Source organism: Cantharellus anzutake (genome assembly GCF_015039405.1).
Source record: "Cantharellus anzutake strain C23 chromosome Unknown EI90scaffold_20, whole genome shotgun sequence".
NCBI classification, from domain to species: Eukaryota; Fungi; Basidiomycota; class Agaricomycetes; order Cantharellales; family Hydnaceae; genus Cantharellus; species Cantharellus anzutake.
Genome location: NW_024066970.1, coordinates 997,006 through 1,016,164, shown reverse-complemented (window position 1 = coordinate 1,016,164; position 19,159 = coordinate 997,006). Strand labels below are relative to the sequence as shown.

Here is a 19,159-nt window from a genome sequence, read left to right as displayed (position 1 = left end):
TCAGTTGTCAGAAAGAAAACATTGGAATGTTCAAAGGACTCGCCCTACGATACTAATTCATATCCAAAGGGATTCCTTGGGCCGTATCGGGCCTCGAGGGGCCATTCCTCAAATCATGAATGAGAACGCTCACGATGAGCGACGCCGCGAGGTCTGGGGGCGTCTGGATGGTGTTGGATCATCCCTAACATGAACAGGAAAGGGATCGGAATTACCAAAAAAGGTAAAGGGAATAGGAGATCGCTTGCCCAAGAACAAAGAAAGGATTGAGACCTAATACAGCAGGGTCGCTATGTCGGAGGTAACTATCATACCTGTGCAAACACGCAGCAGGGTGGCGAAGATATCGAACATTCAAATCGTCAATATGGATGATCTGGAGCTTAGAGTTTGTGGAGGGTGATGTGCTAGAACTCCCCAATGTGCCTATCCACAGCCGGTGAGGTAACGTTTCAAGTGGAAGTGAGCAATAATCAGGGAACGAGAGTCCCGCCAAACTTGAAAATACCCACCTGGCTCTATCCGTAGCATATTCCAGGAGCCTCTTCTGAATTTTCGGTCCCTAAAAACTCTGCCACAGCCTGCCTTAAGCGATTTTATTCGTGTCTGTCTTGAAGACCTTCAGAGCACGGAGGTACTTCCGAGGGGGTCCTCCAGACGAGGTATCGGGAGAGGTGGAACAGAAGATTGGTATTTGACCATCTGATAGGGGCACGAAGATTAAAGGACCGTTCGTCGCTTCATTTGAGGCGATCGTCGTCGTCATCGTCTTCGCTGGAGCTGGTGACATGATGGCACACAATTCGATCACCGGTAGGCTGGAGGGAAATGAGCAGATCTCTGCATGATGGGCCCTGGTGCAAGTGGGGGATACAAGAGGGATGAAAACCTAGTCCAGAATAGAGAGGGAGAGGAAATGCGAAGTCCATTGAATTGATTGTCTAAGTTTCGGCGTGAGAACACCCTGAACCAGCTGGACGCGCAAAATAATAGCTTTTTTACGCAAATGTTCTCACACTAGACCTGCTTCCGCGGGCAAGTTTCGGAGTAGGTGATCGGCTATGTGTTTAACTCCGTACCATGTGATCTGTTGTATTGAGTACAGAACGTGACTTTAATCGGAAGCAGGTCTAGTGTGAGAACATTTATTTACATTGCGTAAAAAGCTATTATTTTGCGCGTCCACGGAGCTCCTCCGACTGGTACGAGTCTGACCCTGAACCATCGGGGAAAACTACCTTGTACTCCCCTCCGACAACAACCTTAGGGCTCATTGGCTCCCAGGAAAGGATCCCTAGTTCGCCTACCATGGGTCGATCTGGTGGCGGCATGCAAGCCACCACGTGCACCTGAGCAGCAGCCAAAATCGGAACATCCGCTCTGCTAATCCCCTTTGAATAATCAAGCCATTTCCTCCGCACCTTTCGTATCTTATAGTAAAACCTCTGTCGCATGTCAGTCATCTAGAATGACGTTTCTCAGTGCAAAGAGTTTTTTAATATCCTCCGCAGTCACAACTAATTCCAAACCCGGAAGATCATATCCCACGCTGACTCGCCCTCTATAATGCAGCTTGAAGTCGCTCTGGAGCTGCTGTCTGATAAGCCCTAAAAACGCTTCACGAACTTCTCCGTCACAGGAAGGAAGATTAGGCCAGAACCACCCAGGGTAGGCTTTCCCATGAGAACCTTTGACAGCGATCCTTACCCCCGTAACATCATTGAAGGCCTGGATATAGTGGGTACACATAATGCAGGAAAGCTTAGAGACCCCAATGTAGGGTAAGACTCGCTGGAGTTCGCCCTTAAACATTGCTGTAATCATGGCTAGCTCGGCGTGGACCGTGGGTTCCCAGCGGGCCACCTCAGAACCCTCCAGCCCATTCCGAAGCCGCGCAATGAACGATTCGCGCCGCTCATCCCATTCCGCAGTACAGTATGTGGTTCCGGCCAACGCGGCGTCCAGAGCCACTCGTATGTTCTCTGAAGAAAGATTGCAGCGATACGGAGTCGTGGTCAGACGCGGGAGGGGTTGAATTGCGAATTTCCCTTTTATAATTTTGTGGAGGCGGCGCGACTGGGTCAAGGTTAAGAGCCTGTCGGCCGAGATCACGAGCGACATGATCTTCACCGCCCAACGCCGAAGCTGAAAACCTATGTTGTAATCTAAAAAAGGATGTGGATTCATGTGAGAGTGAGACCATGTAGGTGTCATATCACGCACTCTCAGCCAGCCACGTATCCGCGTAGTCAAGCAAAGGAGCCACATTGTCGGCCAGCCCATCTTTGGGAAGAAGGCCGTTGTGCGTCCAGAACAAATAGATTGCTAGAAGCATGCGCATATCAGCGGCAGAAAGTTGCTTCGTTGCTTGTGCATTGGCGACGACTTCGATAATCATCCCCACATGCTGAAGGAACAACAACAACGTGGAACGCTGGTTCGGGGTGAAACCATCCACATCCTGCTCAATGTACCTCCGAATGGTGGAAAGCTTGTGCTCACGCTTGTTAACGCGATACGCAAAAATGTCGAATGAGTAGTTGTGAATGGCTCTGCAGACTTCGGTTAAGCTCCCCTCTGGCTCCTTCGAGATGTCCTTCGGGGAGCTGTCTACTCCATGTGGCTTGTAGGGGACTTGGGAAAGCATATCAAAGACGGACCGTAGGTGATCAGAACAACTACTAGCTGCATCATCATCTTCGTGGTTGAAAGCGATGTATACTTGCGTTTCAAGAGTGCCTTTATTGTCCATTACGCTGGCCATCGTAGCGGAGACGTTTCCTCGTTTACGGAGTGAGATATCGGCGACTGCATCGAGAAGTGCCCGTAGGCGCTGGGAGAGTTGCTCATCGACACCCTGAATGTCTGAACAAAGTTTTTCATCGGACAGTGGGCGCCGATTTGGGATTCTGCAAGCAAGCTCTGCGTAATATTTCGGGTCCTCTGTACCGACGAGAGTGAGAGTGGACTGGTCGATCCTGGACATGGACTCGGAAAGTATGAAGAAAGGGGTGCTGAGATGGGGGGTACTGAGCTTCAGAAAGGCCAAGGTTTGGGTCTCACCGATCACTATATACCCGTCAAACCAGGTCACGCCAAATATTATATTAGTCACCTGATGGAGATCACTTGAAGACATACGCAACAAATGTAACACTTCATGGAGAGCACCTCAATAGTCAGTGATGCGACCGGTCATGTGCCAGAACACGTGAGTGTACTGCCTCTCATGTGGGGGCTCTGGGCAGAAATGCAAGAGCAGCCACTGCCTGGCCACCGCTAGAAAGGACGACTTTGGAATACAATGGGAGATACGCGGGTAATATTTGAACTACATGTCATGGTTGCGGAAGCCGCCTTTCCCAGCTGCTGAAAGTCCCAACACGTCCGCGCATTCGCCGATCTCCAACATAAATGGTCCGAGGATTTCAAATAAGTGGAGGGCGCCAACTGATTCAGGATCACTTTCTTCGTTGCGTGACCTCAACGAAGATAGGGGTATTCTGCGATTCGTACCTCCCCCACTCTTGGGTCTGATAGATCGCTCACACCGCGGAGCCACCCTAACGTTCACACCACTAATCAATTCGTAATCAGTATCAGATCAAGATGTCCCTCGATTCCAACCCTGAAACGGAGCTGAATCAAGTCGCGTTTGGAGATAAGGCTGCTGTGTGGCTCGTTCCGTCCGGCGTTGCATCGTTGGATACTCAAGATGGAACTGGGTTGTTTTCTGCCCTGTCGCACTTTAAGAGCCAAAGTGAGGCCCGTGGACTCATTGGCTTATTACTCGCGAAGATTGTTCCCCCTCTTTCAAACGAGCCTTCCCAGACAGCTGCTTGGGTTGCAGTCTGTTACAACGAAGAAACGACAACTCAAGACGTGGATGCGGTGCTAGAGAGGGCCAGCAGCGATAGATTGTACAATTTCAATTTAGTCAGTATGCCCGCAGAGCGCGCGGCACGCGTCTGCACCTTTGATGGACTACCCAATCAGTGGAAAACTTCCAATGTTTCTGGAATTTTTTTTGCACAAACGCCGAGCCGAAGGGTAAGTGTATCCACCATTTTTTTGGGTATTGCCCCCCCACAGTGGACGATTGTGTATTTCAGCGCATCCCCATCCAATTTACGAGCTTGCGTACTGTTGGTGAACTGAAAGACGCGATTCAAGACAAGGAAGGGATTCTGCCTGTCCATTACAAGATCATATTTAAAGGAGAACAGCTGGGAGATGCGAGACGTCTGGCTGATTATAGGATCTTCCCGGGTGATTATGTGCTCCTGGTCCCGCGATTGCCGTCCAAAAAGCCCTTACCGAAAATAAGAGTTCAACCCATGTTTTTTTTGTGAAACCGCCCACTAGGAAGGTAGGTGTATATACCAGTTTCTGTGTGCTGTGCCCCGTGACACCATTGTGCATTGTAGTACATCACCATCCAATTTACCGACTTGTGTACTGTTGAACAACTGAAAGATGTGATTCAAGACAAAGAAGGAATCCCTCCTGACCAACAAAGGCTCATGTTTAAAGGAGTTCAACTGGAAGACGCAGGATGTCTAGGTGATTATATGATCGGACCAGATGATACTGTGCACCTGCTCCCGCGATTGCGCGGAGGATCAGATGGTATGAAATTTGTCTCCGTTGAAAATGGGAGTTTAACCCGTGGTTTTAATGCATCTGTGAGCTTCTGTACACCGCACCATCTGGAGTTTCCTGATGCATAAGGTGGAAGGCACCTAGTTGGCGGGCTGTTGATTCTGGACTTAACTTGATGGGAAGATGTCAAAACAGTCAATGTGCAGCACACAATCGGTAAGCTTTTGACATACTTTTGTGATAAAACTGATGATAACTTGTCCAGGGTTATATGGGTTCCAAAGGGGATTGGCATTTTCAAGCTCCATACTCTTCAGCAGAGCCAGACAGGTGACAAACGCATCCTAGACAAGTGTCCTCGATGTAACTCGAGCGCCGAAATGATCGGGATGGGCTTCATGGAGTGTGTTTGGACTGCCTGGGGTGGGAAAGTGGGCGTGGATTCCTTACTTTCTCCTCCATTTTAACATCCGTGTGGATGTGTTAGATTTCGCCGACAGGATCGATCGACTTTTTTAGAAAGCAGGATCAAATAGTCAGGCCGGAGGACAAATTTCAGGTCTTCCATTTTATTTCCGATTTCACTATCACATCCCATACTTACTATGCGGTATTCAGCTCTTCGCTCCCCAGAAGTCAGGGGAAGAAACCTACAGCACCTTGACCATCAGGGCAGACGATCTGTCTGATGATGCAGTCTGCATTGTCTGTGATGAACCTTACACTAGCAGACAGAATACATTGCCCTGTGGCCATGGTCCAGCCTGCCCCAATTGTTTATCGAAGCAGCCTAATGACAGCTGTCCGCATTGTTTCCCACCACCTGCCTACACGCTGTTCCATGCAGCGGCGGATCGAAGACTCGACGATCAAGGGCTTCACAGTGAGCTCCGCGATCTCACTGTGCGACGATTATCAGACTGGGTGCGATCTTAGTCGGTTAACTAAAGACCCAAGCGCTTGAGAGAACTTATTTCCGAATGAAGTGCGGAATGTCACGCTCCAGCAGTCTAGTTTACAGGGTGGAGGGAAGGTTGAAGGACATTACTTGGCGTGTGGTAGAAGGGACATATGGAGGTAGCAGAGGAAGAGAAAGAGTAGTTGGGTTGGGGATGATGAAGTGATTTGATCCCACATTCCTTCAGGCCAGCCTCATATATGCGGACTATAATATACTCGCTTTCTCCCGCCTGCTCATTATCGAGTGGCGGCGGCACCACCTTGCCGCACACCCTCACAGTCCGAGTCCCCCCGGACGTTACAGACATATTTAGGGGTACGTCATGAAGGCTTAAGTCCACATCAGGTATTCGCTATTACTCAACTTGTTGTAAACGGTGTTCCGGATAAGGCAACCCGGTTCCAGCGGCTCACTCGTAGCACAGATGTAAGATAGAAGCGGGAATATAACTAGTGATTTGGGGATGATGTCCGTGCGTATATATATACAAAGGAATGAATAAAGAGGAAAATCTACGTAAGGCAACTCCTGTGCAGGCTGCGCGCTTAGTAAATCCTCCACATTATCCTCCACATGCCCCCGGATATCTCCGGTGACTCGCATTTCCAACACAACTCACATTCATCGTCGGAGCCTGGGTTGCAGGATTCTGATGCCGAGTATTGATCATGAACGCAAGCGTGACCGAGTTAGTTCAATAAATAAATGAATTGACCCGCCAACAAGCTCCTTGCATCTCACACTTTCCTTTCCTTCTGCGGGGGGCCTTCAAAGCCCAGCTATGCCAGACTTTCAACAACTGTTCCATTCCAGCCCGTTCAAACCCACTCCGGAAAGCATCCCACCAAAGCATGTTGTCTACCGGATGAACATGCCATCGCCTGTTCCTGCCCACATAACTCCTCTGGTACGATGTCCACACTGGTATATAAAGGACCAATTGAGCACCCATTCTGAGATGTCCTCTGCTAGAATCCGATCCATTTCTTGCTGAGAGCTGCTCTCATTTGCCCTGACAAACTCGCAATTGCTCATCCTGGCCCCCCAAACCCTGCATTTTACACGTTTGCCGACTGGTAGGACCCGTTGTATATACTGCGTCACTTCCCTATATTGTCATTACTCCTCTCATTACAGGGCCCAGCGCGTTCAAAATTTGGCGTATGCCCTCATTGAGGCCGGAATTCAACCAGGGGAACGGGTCGCCGTCATCGCCCCAAACACGCCGATGATTGCAGTGAGTAACAACATCCATTGTTCTTTTCGCCGTTTCCGACTTCTCCGCTCCCAGGACGCGCACCAAGGCATCCTTGCCGCGAGAGCTGTTATTTGCCCAATTAAGTCCGTGGAGCTCGGGACCATTCCTTATCCTATGCCCATTTATTCCGTTTTAGCATTCGCCTCACCAAAGACGTCGTCGACTATATCATTGAGCACAGTGGCTCAAAATTGATTCTCGTTGATCGTCAATTCGCTCATCTCGTTCAAGGCACTCCTGTTCCTACAATCGTCTGTCACGATACCGGACGCGCTGACGACCCATATGAGCGATTCCTTGGTACGACACATCGCTTTTTTTCTTCGTAACCCAGTTAACTCAACAGTAGTTGGTCAGCACGAGGACGACGATTTAGTCGGGAGCGCGGGTGGCAAGGGCTTGATCTGGAAATGAATGAGGATGCGAATGCCAGCTTATGCTATACGTATGTGATTCCTGCCTTTTTCCCCTTGCTCCAATTCTGAGGGCCATGTCTTGTAGCTCCGGGACGACTGGTCGAGTGAGCAATCTCTTCCCCATTATGGTCAACTCCCGATCCGACGTTTTCGCCACAGCCAAAGGGCGTGATCTCGACTCTTAGAGGTGGGACATCCTTTCCTGAATACTATACATTCATCGTCACTCAATTGTTGATAGGGTCATATCTTGCCGCTATCTCTAATGCTTACGAAACCAAGTAAGGCTTAAAACTATACCATTGCCAGCGGTTCCTCTAATCTTAGCGTTGACTAGGTTGGATCGTTCTTCCACATATCTATGGATTCTACCAATGTTCCATGCTTGCGGGTGGACATTTCCGTGGGCGTGTACGTTTGCATTCAGCACGCAAGTGAGTTGTCATTGTCACGTTCTGGTCGATCCGACCACGATTAAAGCGATGCATGTCAGTTGATTATCCGTGCTGTGGAGTACGATGTTATTTGGCACCACATTAACAACTCGAATGTCACCCATTATTGCGGGGCTCCTACAGTACAGGTGAGATCAATTGCAGCTATTGAGCAACGCGACTAAAACCCGGAGACATAGATAGGGATCGTCAACTCGCCTTATGCGCGGAAGCTAGACAGCGCCCGTTTCGTAACGGCCATCATCGCCGGCGCTGCACCTACCTCTCACCTCATATCCCAACTCGAGAGGTTAGGTATCAAAGTCACACATGTATACGGGCTGACGTGAGTGGAAGCGAGGATAACCGTTTGCTTTCCACTTCGAATCTGACGGGTTTCCAGAGAAACGTACGGTCCATTCACACGCAATTACTATCGGCCGTTGCATCCTATCGATGAGAAGGTTGGATTGCACGATGGGGATGCTCGAATCATGGCTCGACAGGGACATGCATTTGCAAATTCTGATGAAGCTCGCGTTGTCTACCGGCAACAAAATGGAGAACCTCTCGATGCCCCCCTCCGTGATGTTCCTGATGATGGAAACACGCTCGGTGAGATTGTCGTTCGAGGGAATATTGTCATGAAGGAAGTACGCACTTTCGTTCCTTTGATCTGAAGCACATCAAGATGTCAAGTTCACCCTTCGACCAGTACTTCCGTGATCCGGAGGCGACGAGAAAAGCTTTCCGTGGAGGTCACTTCAACACGGGAGACCTCGCTGTTAGAAATCCAGACGGCAGCCTTTCCATTCAAGACCGTAGCAAAGACTTGATTATCTCAGGAGGAGAGGTACGTTCGAGCGCCGCACTGTCAATCACGCATCGGTTACATTGATTCCTTCATCCTTGCAGAATGCTTCGTCCCTCGCCATTGAGCAAGGTGATTTATCACGCGCAATCAATCAGGAACTCGAATAACTCATTTTGACACCAGAACTCGCGAAGCATCCTGACGTACAGGAGGTCACCGTTGTCGCCAGGGCGCACCCTACGTGGGGTGAACGCGCCATGGCTTTCGTGATGCTGCACACTCATTCTTCCTTCAAATCGCGCGTTGAAGAATTCGAGAAGGAACTCAAAGCGTTTGCTGCAAAAGTCCTCCCAGGATTCGCCCGACCTGAGTGGGTTACTGTTGTGGATGAGCTGCCGAAGACGGGAACGGGTAAAGTCCTCAAGCATGTGCTGAGAAGTCGCGCAGCGAAGTTATAAGTAGAAGGACTCGTCCTCTTACTGGTGCTTCTTTCTATTGATCATCTCTTGCAAACCTGAATTCGTTCATACCATGCACCTCTCGCTGCTGCTGAGACATGCTTCCATGACGGGGAGCGTGTCAAGAAGGACGAGTTACATCCCTGAATGAACAAGGCAAAGTCGAGGTCACCCGAAAATTATATCATTCTGGAAAGCCCGAGATGAGGGCTAATGAAATAGAATGACACAGACACTCCGGGGTGTTCATAGCCAAAGATCGAGGCACAAGCCTGAGCACGTTACAACTGCCAATACTGTGGGACCGTCCCAGACTCGTACCCAGTCGGAGGAGCTCCGTGGACGCGCAAAATAATAGCTTTTTTACGCAATGTAAATAAACGTTCTCACACTGGTACTCGACTGCTTCCGATGCTAGTCACGTTCTGTACTCAATACAAAAGATCACATGGTACGGAGTTAAACAAATATCCGATCACCTACTCCGAAACTTAGCCCGCGACACTTCGCTCCTCCGACTGGGGCAAAATGTAGGTGGCGATGCATCGGAAACACCCGACTCTCACGCTAAGCCTGAATGAGTTGTACATAGAGGTTGCGCAATGTAATTGTTAGTGTTGACACATGCGGTCATTGTACCCAACCCAACCCATAGAGACTTGGGAGCACCTTGAGGGTTGTGAAATCGACAACCCGGGCATGTGCGGAAATTGACTCTTCATATAATACTTCTGTAGCAATTTGCAGTTGGTGCTTTGTAGTGAAGCGGTACAAGCGTGAGCTGGGGCTATGCAGCCTTTTTGGCTGCGGGTGTTCGATTCCCACTCAGTAAACCTTTTTTTTTTCCTTCTTTACTCCTTAGTGTAAATGGGATGTTACAATTATTCCTGAGACCATAAAAAAAGGTTTACTGAGTGGGAATCGAACACCCGCAGCCAAAAAGGCTGCATAGCCCCAGCTCACGCTTGTACCGCTTCACTACAAAGCACCAACTGCAAATTGCTACAGAAGTATTATATGAAGAGTCAATTTCCGCACATGCCCGGGTTGTCGATTTCACAACCCTCAAGGTGCTCCCAAGTCTCTATGGGTTGGGTTGGGTACAATGACCGCATGTGTCAACACTAACAATTACATTGCGCAACCTCTATGTACAACTCATTCAGGCTTAGCGTGAGAGTCGGGTGTTTCCGATGCATCGCCACCTACATTTTGCCCCAGTCGGAGGAGCGAAGTGTCGCGGGCTAAGTTTCGGAGTAGGTGATCGGATATTTGTTTAACTCCGTACCATGTGATCTTTTGTATTGAGTACAGAACGTGACTAGCATCGGAAGCAGTCGAGTACCAGTGTGAGAACGTTTATTTACATTGCGTAAAAAAGCTATTATTTTGCGCGTCCACGGAGCTCCTCCGACTGGGTACGAGTCTGGGACCGTCCAGGTAGCGCGGACAACAGGAAACTCGCGACTGCTTGTGCAAGCCAATTGCACCACAACTGCCCAAAGGATTCATGCTGGGAAGATCCAAGCTGAGACATCACAGAAATCTCAAAGACTTGACTTCGGTCTCTATTACACGGAACAGGAAAAACGCGAAGGGAATCTAGAACAGGGTCTCTTCGTCTCGGAGGTATTCACCTGCATCACTGTAAAGGAAACTCAGTACAGAACGAACACCACTGGAAACGTTCATACGCTTGATGGTACACTAATATTGAAGTAGGATCCAGTTTTCGGGTGTCAATTGTCGAACGTGCAGTGACACCGAAGCCCTAAGATATGATTAGCAAAGGCGTGACTAAGAAAGCGACGTCGATGACGCCTACTATGGGAATATCCTTCATGTTAAACACAACCACTCCTTGGTTTTCGGGAGTGTCCTCCGTTATTCGACCCAAGTGAGCCTTCAAAACGTGATTCCCGTACAGAAAGGGCATTTCGCCATTTGGTTTAACCCAGACCTAGAATAGAGGTCCAATCGTTATTCATCTTCTCTAGCAATAAGAACTCCAAGCGAAGAGAAAACTGACTTTGTACTTGGCATATTGGGCAAGGTAGTCCAATGCTGTGATGTGCAGCTTAAACTTCCTGGTCTTCGAGAACTTCCCCATACACGTCCCCAGACTAACAAGATGATCTCGAGACACAGTGGCAGCCAATCTCATCGAGGATTCCGAAACATAATATACACGGTCCTTGTGTAACCGGAAACAATAGGCTTCATCGCTGCGGTCAACCAAATGAACGATATTTTTACCCTAATAAATTTGAACTGGTCACAACATATCGAAGGAGAGCGTAGATATTAGAGCCGTACAATGTAGTTTGCAAGCTTAGCAAACAATGCTGTTTGTTCTTCTTCTGTTAGCGGTCTCATTTTCGGGCTGAAGACGAAAGTTTTACGGACACGTGATGAGAATGGCGCCTATATTTGAACAAATTGCGCGTCGAAATCAGACCCCCGGATCATAAATACTGAAAGTCAGGAGCCGCGAAGAAAAAAAAAGAACGAATCGGCTCGATGAGCTAAATTAGGACTACGAAAAAAAAAAGGGAGGAATGAGAAGGCAAAAGGTCCGTTGTCCATTGCGCAACAAGTTGGCCACCAGTAAATAGTATCATCATAATTCGAGGGGGAAACGAAAGGGATGGGCGGGGCGTGAATAACTCCTAAGGAATTGGCGGCACTGCACCGCGCGCGTCATCATGATAGCAATTGTATTTATCGAGCCCTAGACCGATCCGACCCAGCAAGCAGCGTCCCAAAAAATCCAGTAGCAGAAGTTTCACTTTTGAGTTGGATCATGTAAACGATCCCCGTTCGTTCCCCTTTATCGCTTAATTCGATCGCCACGCCAGTTTTCCCAACGCGTTCTACGGCATCCATCAGGACAATCGTCGAAATCAGTAACGTCTTCGATTTATTTGCAGCAGAAACGACTAGCTGCTTAGCGTTGGTAGGCCGCTGCTCATATAATAATAAATCAGCGGCACCAAGAGATTTCCATTGCTGATGACTCTGCTTGAGGAAAACCTTGCATTTCATTTGTGCTGTAATGATTGAGGTGGTGGGAATATCGTTCTTTTTATCTTCGTCAGGGGACGAAGGAGGACTGTCTTGATCCGCGACTTGGTTTTGGGAAACTCCAGTTTGAAGTAAAGAAGGTGGTGGTGGGGGGGCATGGGAGGACCTGAAACTTCTCTCTATTGACGTTCCAGGTAACATTGACGTGTCTGGTCTGCCGCCCAGATGCAACGACTGATTCGGCGGCATGGCAGGTAGCCAATTATTAAAATCATTATTTGGCTGTATACGAGGCAATGGAGGGACGGGGGTATCAAACGGAGTATTGCGCGCAGTGTGAAAAGAAGGTGTTGAAGGCGATTTTGATAAGCCACGGGGAGGCGGAACCAGAGGAGCCGACGCCAAAGGGGGTGGAGGTGGTGGGAAGTGGGACTGATCGCTGCTCTGGAAACTTGTTCTCCCAGTCCCTTGCGAGAACGTGCTCTGTAGGGAGGGATTTCGTTGTACGCCGGAGGCCCTTCCTTCTGCAGACTTGGGTCACCCGCAAAAGCAGAAGGGGGCACAGAAGGACGATGGTCGGAAGTGTTTGGTCGACTGGCACCGCGGGGGGTGGAAGGAAGGTTGGAGCCTCTCCAGGAGGTCGATGTGACATGGGATCCGTTATAGCACGAATCTGTCCACCACCTGGAAGATTTGGATCTGACCCCGCCGTAAGCCGCCCGAATTGAGGACGAGGAGGCTCTAAGGGTGGTGGAGGCATCGGGGAGTCCGAAGTTACTCGCAGAGGCCCTAGCATAGGGGGTGGTTGCATGTGTGGTGGCACCTGCCCATTGAATCCCACAGCACCGAAACTCCGAGTAGGGACGAGAGGAGCTGAGGGAGGAGGGCCTCTTGAGGGATCAAATGGTAATGGTCGGTCACCAACCGTGGCTAATCGAGGAGGTACGTCTAGGGCAGAAGCTTAACGGCAGAACGAAAGAAAACCTGTTTCATTGCTCACGCGAAAGAAGTTCCTCGCGAGCTTCACGCAGTTCCCGCAACATCATTTCCTTTGCTTGAGGAGACTCCGCCTGAATGAACAGTGTCTCCTTACGCATGATCTGTACCTCCACTGCCAAACCTGGCCACATGCCGTGAGCTACGAAGTGTTCAATGTAGTCAATGAGTCATACGCACCTGAAGGTGAAGGGTCGACTGCTGTAAGGTGCCTAGCAGATAGCGGCGGATAGGAAAGCCACATGTCGAAGCTATCATTTCCGGATGCATTGCGCTCTTCCTCAGTCATGCGGTCACATACCAAGAACAAATCGGTCAGAAGAAAGATATGAGCGTGTGGATGTACAACTTCCTTCCCCGTCGACCGAGGTACAAAGGAGACAACGACATTCACGGAAAACCGCAATCTTCGGGTAAAGGGCAGATTAGGCGAAGCCATTTGAAGTCGGCATTTCTGTTAGGAGTGGTTTACAACGATTCACATATTGGGTGCCCTTTGCAAACCTACCTTTGGGGTCATGGTGAATATGTCTATAACTCTATCGGTCGACAGACGTCTCTCCAAATCGATAATAGGTGATGTCAACGTTGAGGTGGAGGCACGAGCACTGGGTGGAGCAGACATATGCGACATCTTTGCAGACAATTGAGAATCCCTACCACCTGCCTCTCTTGACATTCGACCACTTGAACTACTTCCGGGAGTGCTCCCACGCTCAGAATATGAAACGCCATTGGGTAGTGTGCCTGAAAGAATTGGATTAACCGGGCTAATGACATCTGGACTCATCACTCTCTCAGGAGTGTGAGCAGGACTTGCATGATTTAGTGAGTCGAGCTGAGGGATGTCATGTGGAGGGGGAGGTGGCGGTAGTGGTGCTTCATTCTCTGAACCAACAATGAGTGAGGTCCGCGAGCTAAGCCGTTCGAGAAGTTGAACAAGCCTCTCATTCGCGTTCAAAAGCATCGTGTGATCCGATCGACCTGGCTGTGTGCTTTTGAGTAGCCTTGAATAAAGTTTCTTGTAATATTTCATTCGATTGGCAGGGGTCAAAAACAAAGCATCCAGAGTCCATGTGTCGTCGGCCGTTGTTGAGATGGATGAGGGAGGGACGGTAGAAGACACTTCGATAAGTACTGGATGAAGATTCGCGTTCGATTGTACGGGTTCCCATTCATCAAATCCAGTGACGAATCCATCGCAGTACTTAGTATATGGGACTTGGAGATCATCAATCTGGAAAGGAGTTCATTCCCGGTACGTCAATGAAACTGCTTCCAAGATCCGAAGTCAATACTCACCCATCGCATGAGCAAGTCGCCCAGCGCTTTAGGCGAGCTTGGATTTGGTCCAATTTCCTTCAATTTCTATGAAAACCAAATTGCCCTGATCAGCGCCCATGCGCGACCGCAACCCAATCATCCCAAAAAGAATATCCACGCACAGAAAGCAATCCCCGATTAGCACGATACACGCTTTCGACGGCGCGAAACATTGCGTCTAGTTGACGTGGAGGAAAGTTCGATCGTGACCATGCTGAAGCGACGCGGCGAATGACTGCGGCCAATAGGTCGACATAAACTTTCTCAGTCTCGATCAGATCCAGAAGAGGATTAAGTTTCTTCTTGGCAGGACGAATTTCCAACGACGCTGAGAAGACACCCCCATCACCATTGATGACGTTTTCCAAAAGGCTCGAACGGTCAAGACTTGTTGAGTCCGTTGGACTCTCAGTCGACATCGCGTCGCTTAAAACCTGAAACGGAAAAAGGAAGCTCCCTTAATGGCAACAATATGTTTGACAATAATGCAAGGGTTGCTCCGTGACGAGTACGAATGAGGTCGAAAGTCCCAACGAAGAAAAATTCCAGTCGATGATACCGCTGTGCGACGGGTAACAATCCTCCTAGCAGCCCGGCCAGGAACAATGGAATTGCGTAAAGGATCGCCGAAAATCGTTCCTAACCTCGAAAGGCGGCAAGGGGAAGACAGACAAGTATTTCAAGAAGGAAGAGAAGACGGTCTTTGACCTTCCTACGTTCCGAAATTGGACGCGCTTGTGTGTGAGCAAGAACCAGAATGACAGGGTAAACCAAGGCGGATTCAAATTTTAAATCAACTAAGCTTGATTAAGGAAACCATGTCATCGCAACCTGTGCACGTGCGCAGACACTCTGGCAACCGACAAACGTGATCGCTTCAAGTGCTTGGCATTAATATTCCGTCGTGGGGGAGCTGCTCGCCCTGAGACCAGAGCTGAACGAGTATCACGCTTGAGGGTGAGATGGACTATTCCTCTTAGACCATTCATAGCCAACAACTATTTCGGAGCCAGTGCATCAACGCAATTGATAGAGCAACAACATATATATGTATCGCACAACTAACTGGATAGTAAATACACATAGCCAGGTCAAAAGAGATTGGCAGGCTGACGGACTACAAATGTCGAGATATACAGACCACAAACGATATGAAACAGTTAATACCACAGAGAACCAAACGCCTTCATTCGATGACGAGAAGAAAACGAACAAATCGCCAAGGGAGTAAGTAACCAGAACATCAGAGAAGAATCGCACAAACTACGTGAATAAGTAACAACTGAGAATAAAAAAAAAAAACACGTAATACTTGAGCACTTCAGGCCTTCAGACCGATAGACATGGAGAACACGTACTGTAATCCGTTCAATAACGAAAAATTCCATTTACGGGATTCGAGTTTCACCGACTCGTCACCTTCGCCCCAAGACCCTTCATCCGTCTCATCAAACTGGCTTTCCGGTTCGGCGTGCCAACAGACATAGGACCAGGAGATGTTGAATGACCGTCATCCTCCTCCGTGCTCCCGCCGCTCCCATTTTGGTTGAAATAATCTTCAGGAGGAGGAGGCGGTAACTCCTTTTCCCTGGTTGAGACATACATAGGCGTCTGGCGACCTGGTCTGTAATCAGCTGTCCCAGCACGACGTTGGATACGAATATCCAGCGAACGACCACGTTCGGCATCACGGGAGGAAGAAGACTGGTACAGGTCTACATTCCCAGGTGTTTGACGATCAGCGTCGACGATCACAAAACTGTCGGCGATGGCGAGAATTTGTCCTCCGTAGGGGAGTCATCATACCGATACCCTAATCCAATTTAGTAATTCGATGTGTTAGTGGTTTGAAAGGGACCTCCCAACGCCGCCCCAAGATATAGAACATCGAACGTACCATTTGCAACCCCGGGCGGGGGATAGGGAGGATTTGGGGGAATGTTTGGATTGTCTCGTACACGCCTGAAACGATTTATGAGTGATTTATTGCGTTTCGGGCGGCCATCAGGTGTGAAGGGGTTTTCGTTTGGACTTGTAGGCCCGTCATAGCTGCGTGTGGGGGCAAATTCAGATCCAGGGAGAAAGATCGGTTGAGGAGGGGGTGCGATGCGGGCATTGCGTCTTGCGTTGCGGGCGGCTGGTCGATTACAAAAAAGGAGTGTGTATGCCACGAGCGAACCGCATGTACGCAGGGCAGTGAGTTGAACAGACCGGTGCCATCGGCTTGAGACAGGAATGACGTACCAAGTTCAAGGTCTTTTGCCCTCGATGCTGCATCATCGCCATTCATGATCCTGTTACTGATAGGTGCACCATTGCTGCCCGGGCCTATGTACCCACCGGCCGAAAATTCTTCAAAGGTTCTGGATCCGCCCTTCCCCACGCTTCGGCGAGCGTGTTCTTCGTGGCCGGACGGGTGTAGTAGCTGTCCAGTGGTATCGTGGGGCTGGGTTGACCACTGTAAGCCATGGATGCCAAGGCATATGGCGAATCACTATTTTTCCGCACATGCGTCAAGGACGAGGCTAGGTCTGGAGGGGCGGCCGCTGCAAGAATAGCTTCTTCTTCATTGAATGCGCGCATGGGCGCTTTCGCGATATTGTTCCGATTACGAGATGGGGCCAGGGCATCGAAGGGACCATCATGATGGAAAGCTGTGTTATGGAAGGAAATTGGAGTTTTCAGACATCAGAGAACCCCCAGATGAGTTTCACATCACAGGTAGGTGATGCGAAGAACTGTTCAGTACCCTGTCAGGAACAGTGCATATGTAGTTGAACACGTACTTCCTTGCCCAAGGCTGCTGTAATCAAGTTGATCAATCAAATCGACGTGATGACTTTTCTTGCGAACGGGTTTTGCAGGGCGATCTGTTGCTGGGGGAGTTGAAGCGCTCAAGTTTGCACTCTCCTTTTTAAATGGTCGTTCGAAGCTATCTGATGACATCGACCTTGAAGGTACATGACGTGGTCTGGTGGCGGACGGACTTGGTCTACGACGAGGAGACAATGCAGACCATGGAAGCGGATGTGGTGAGGGCTAGGGTTAAAAATCTCGGAATGTAACGATCAAGATCGGCCGGCCAACACACCCTGTTGTCGCACTCCGTGTTGGTCTCGTCCTGGTAAGACTACCATAGTTCATATTGGAGGAGGGAACCTGCTTGATTGTCACGACATCTTGGAGTGCGTCCATAATGGCTTTGTTGGAGGCAAATACAGGAGAGACAGAGCTCGCCGGTTCCGGGCTGAGATAAGAGGAAGTGGATCGGTAGTCTCTGGGTGGGGGTTTGGCGGTGGTTGAACGTGGATGTGGATCTTCAAACGAGTCTGTATATGAGCAAATAACCCACGCACGCACGAGTCGCATTGCATTGGGAGGCATTGATAAATCAATATGATGCTGTCGACACGCATCTGATTACTTGCCTCTTGGGTCTCTTTTTTCCATCGGCGTAGATGGTCGTCGCGAATGCTCTCTTGCTGGCATTTTCTATTGTGTTCAGGCGCTGGAGATGACGGACTAGCGGTAACAAGGACAGTCGTCTTACGTAAGCAAAGGAGGCGCTTGAGCAAAGGCACGTGCAGCCGGGTTCTATCCTCCACCCATTTGAATTCGGAACGCCAATACTTTTTGCGGAATTATTCCGTACAGGCCCGCACAGACTCGTAGAGGCTAGACACCTGGCTACTCGAGGACATAGGCCTGAAAGCCTCCTACTCCTGCCACTCCGGAAATAACGCGCCCAATCAGGGCTTAATTCTTGGCATCAGCACGTGCTCTCTCGGCGAGGACCGTAAGAGAAGTTGGTCACCTGCCTACTGCCTAAAACCGATTTTCGCCGAGTCGCTATAAGGACAGTTAGGGGGATCAAGAAGGCTTTCTGTGATACCTAATCAACAAGAGACAGTGGCACGCAGCAGGAGCCAAAGTTTGCTATATGCACTTCCCATCGTGAACGACTCTACTTCCATAAAGCATCGATAGCTTCAATATTGTTATCATAAACACGGCCAATCAAGGTCAGCAGCATAGCGAACCACGGTCGTTACATATATCGGGAAAATAGAAAACAAAGATGAAGAGAAGATGGTGAAGGCTCGAGCGGATCTAGCTTCGGATGATGATGAATCATGCATCCAGAAGCACGGATAATTGTTTAAACGCAATTTGTGTGCAGGGAATTGAGAGTTATTTAGGAATCGGCGAACACGGTGAATCCATCGGACGGAAGGAAGTTGCTCAGAAGAGGGTTTCATGGAAATCTCACTTGAGAATCAGAGCAGCGGCGTGCACGACAGGTTGACAACAGGGATCCACATATGCGAAAGAGAGTTAGCTCCGTAAACGAACAGCCTCTATACGGTACAACCGAAGCGCCCAAAGCCTTGTTAACATATATATCTTTGATGTCAATAAATCCGTCGGAAAAGTCTTTCCGTGACTATTCGTTAGACGCGCGCGGGCAAACCTTGATGCAAGAATGATCAGGTGATAGATCATGATCGGCTATGGCCGATTAAATGGAAGGCGGGGAAAGCCAATGACAGTTGACACCTCTTGTTCCGATTGGTGCTTATTCCTTTTTGCCATCCCGCCTCCAAAAGTTGAAACACGTCAACATCATAACCTTACTCGACGGCTCGGAGTGTATCAACGATAACTTGACCCGTCCAAGATTATTTCGGCAACATGGTCTCTGAAACCTCTGATGTCATTCATTTGTTTAGCCTTATATGTAACACAACACTTTGTTCAAGCAATTTCATCAGTGCTGCCCCTGTTACCTGGCGAATCCATTGCCATCCTGCGTCTTCCTCCCTCCAAATGGACCTGATCTGCGGCCCTGTGCTTGGGATAACGCGACATACAC

At 49.3% G+C, this 19,159-nt stretch overlaps 6 protein-coding genes across 6 annotated transcripts; 2 read left to right on the top strand and 4 right to left on the bottom strand.

Moving 5' to 3' along the window:
• Positions 1–1,094: 1,094 nt before the first annotated feature.
• Positions 1,095–3,188, bottom strand: EI90DRAFT_3154245 (uncharacterized protein). The gene is made up of 3 exons (XM_039065921.1): positions 3,147–3,188; positions 2,224–3,019; positions 1,095–2,165 (listed from the first exon to the last, which is right to left on the bottom strand). Exons 2-3 carry the CDS (start codon positions 2,984–2,986, stop codon positions 1,456–1,458), a joined length of 1,473 nt encoding a protein of 490 aa, XP_038916834.1. The 5' UTR covers positions 2,987–3,019; positions 3,147–3,188; the 3' UTR covers positions 1,095–1,455.
• A 22-nt stretch (positions 3,189–3,210) lies between these two features.
• Positions 3,211–5,793, top strand: EI90DRAFT_3055483 (uncharacterized protein). The gene is made up of 9 exons (XM_039060145.1): positions 3,211–4,050; positions 4,113–4,300; positions 4,330–4,369; positions 4,428–4,685; positions 4,739–4,818; positions 4,868–5,033; positions 5,090–5,161; positions 5,221–5,307; positions 5,450–5,793. Exons 1-9 carry the CDS (start codon positions 3,610–3,612, stop codon positions 5,564–5,566), a joined length of 1,449 nt encoding a protein of 482 aa, XP_038916833.1. The 5' UTR covers positions 3,211–3,609; the 3' UTR covers positions 5,567–5,793.
• Positions 5,794–6,344: 551 nt separating this feature from the next.
• Positions 6,345–8,943, top strand: EI90DRAFT_2918910 (acetyl-CoA synthetase-like protein; the record flags this gene model as incomplete). The annotated part of the gene is made up of 16 exons (XM_039054670.1): positions 6,345–6,470; positions 6,536–6,639; positions 6,701–6,800; positions 6,855–6,904; positions 6,958–7,121; positions 7,179–7,266; positions 7,323–7,341; positions 7,397–7,424; positions 7,479–7,518; positions 7,575–7,671; positions 7,731–7,820; positions 7,872–8,017; positions 8,075–8,324; positions 8,387–8,524; positions 8,587–8,614; positions 8,669–8,943. The coding sequence occupies 16 exons, from the start codon at positions 6,345–6,347 to the stop codon at positions 8,941–8,943; spliced, it is 1,743 nt and encodes a 580-aa protein (XP_038916832.1).
• A 1,602-nt stretch (positions 8,944–10,545) lies between these two features.
• Positions 10,546–11,319, bottom strand: EI90DRAFT_2918814 (cytosolic large ribosomal subunit protein; the record flags this gene model as incomplete). The annotated part of the gene is made up of 5 exons (XM_039054666.1): positions 10,546–10,588; positions 10,638–10,714; positions 10,769–10,903; positions 10,973–11,200; positions 11,260–11,319. The coding sequence occupies 5 exons, from the start codon at positions 11,317–11,319 to the stop codon at positions 10,546–10,548; spliced, it is 543 nt and encodes a 180-aa protein (XP_038916831.1).
• A 170-nt stretch (positions 11,320–11,489) lies between these two features.
• Positions 11,490–14,761, bottom strand: EI90DRAFT_3055471 (uncharacterized protein). Its single transcript, XM_039060144.1, has 8 exons — positions 14,409–14,761; positions 14,266–14,331; positions 13,472–14,200; positions 13,144–13,417; positions 12,968–13,087; positions 12,618–12,915; positions 12,475–12,561; positions 11,490–12,448 (listed from the first exon to the last, which is right to left on the bottom strand). Exons 1-8 carry the CDS (start codon positions 14,703–14,705, stop codon positions 11,665–11,667), a joined length of 2,655 nt encoding a protein of 884 aa, XP_038916830.1. The 5' UTR covers positions 14,706–14,761; the 3' UTR covers positions 11,490–11,664.
• A 971-nt stretch (positions 14,762–15,732) lies between these two features.
• EI90DRAFT_854120 (uncharacterized protein) lies at positions 15,733–18,088 on the bottom strand. The gene is made up of 9 exons (XM_039068167.1): positions 17,837–18,088; positions 17,715–17,778; positions 17,506–17,615; positions 17,378–17,448; positions 17,073–17,278; positions 16,795–16,940; positions 16,531–16,732; positions 16,184–16,423; positions 15,733–16,099 (listed from the first exon to the last, which is right to left on the bottom strand). Exons 2-9 carry the CDS (start codon positions 17,773–17,775, stop codon positions 16,038–16,040), a joined length of 1,098 nt encoding a protein of 365 aa, XP_038916829.1. The 5' UTR covers positions 17,776–17,778; positions 17,837–18,088; the 3' UTR covers positions 15,733–16,037.
• Between the last annotated feature and the right edge of the window lie 1,071 nt (positions 18,089–19,159).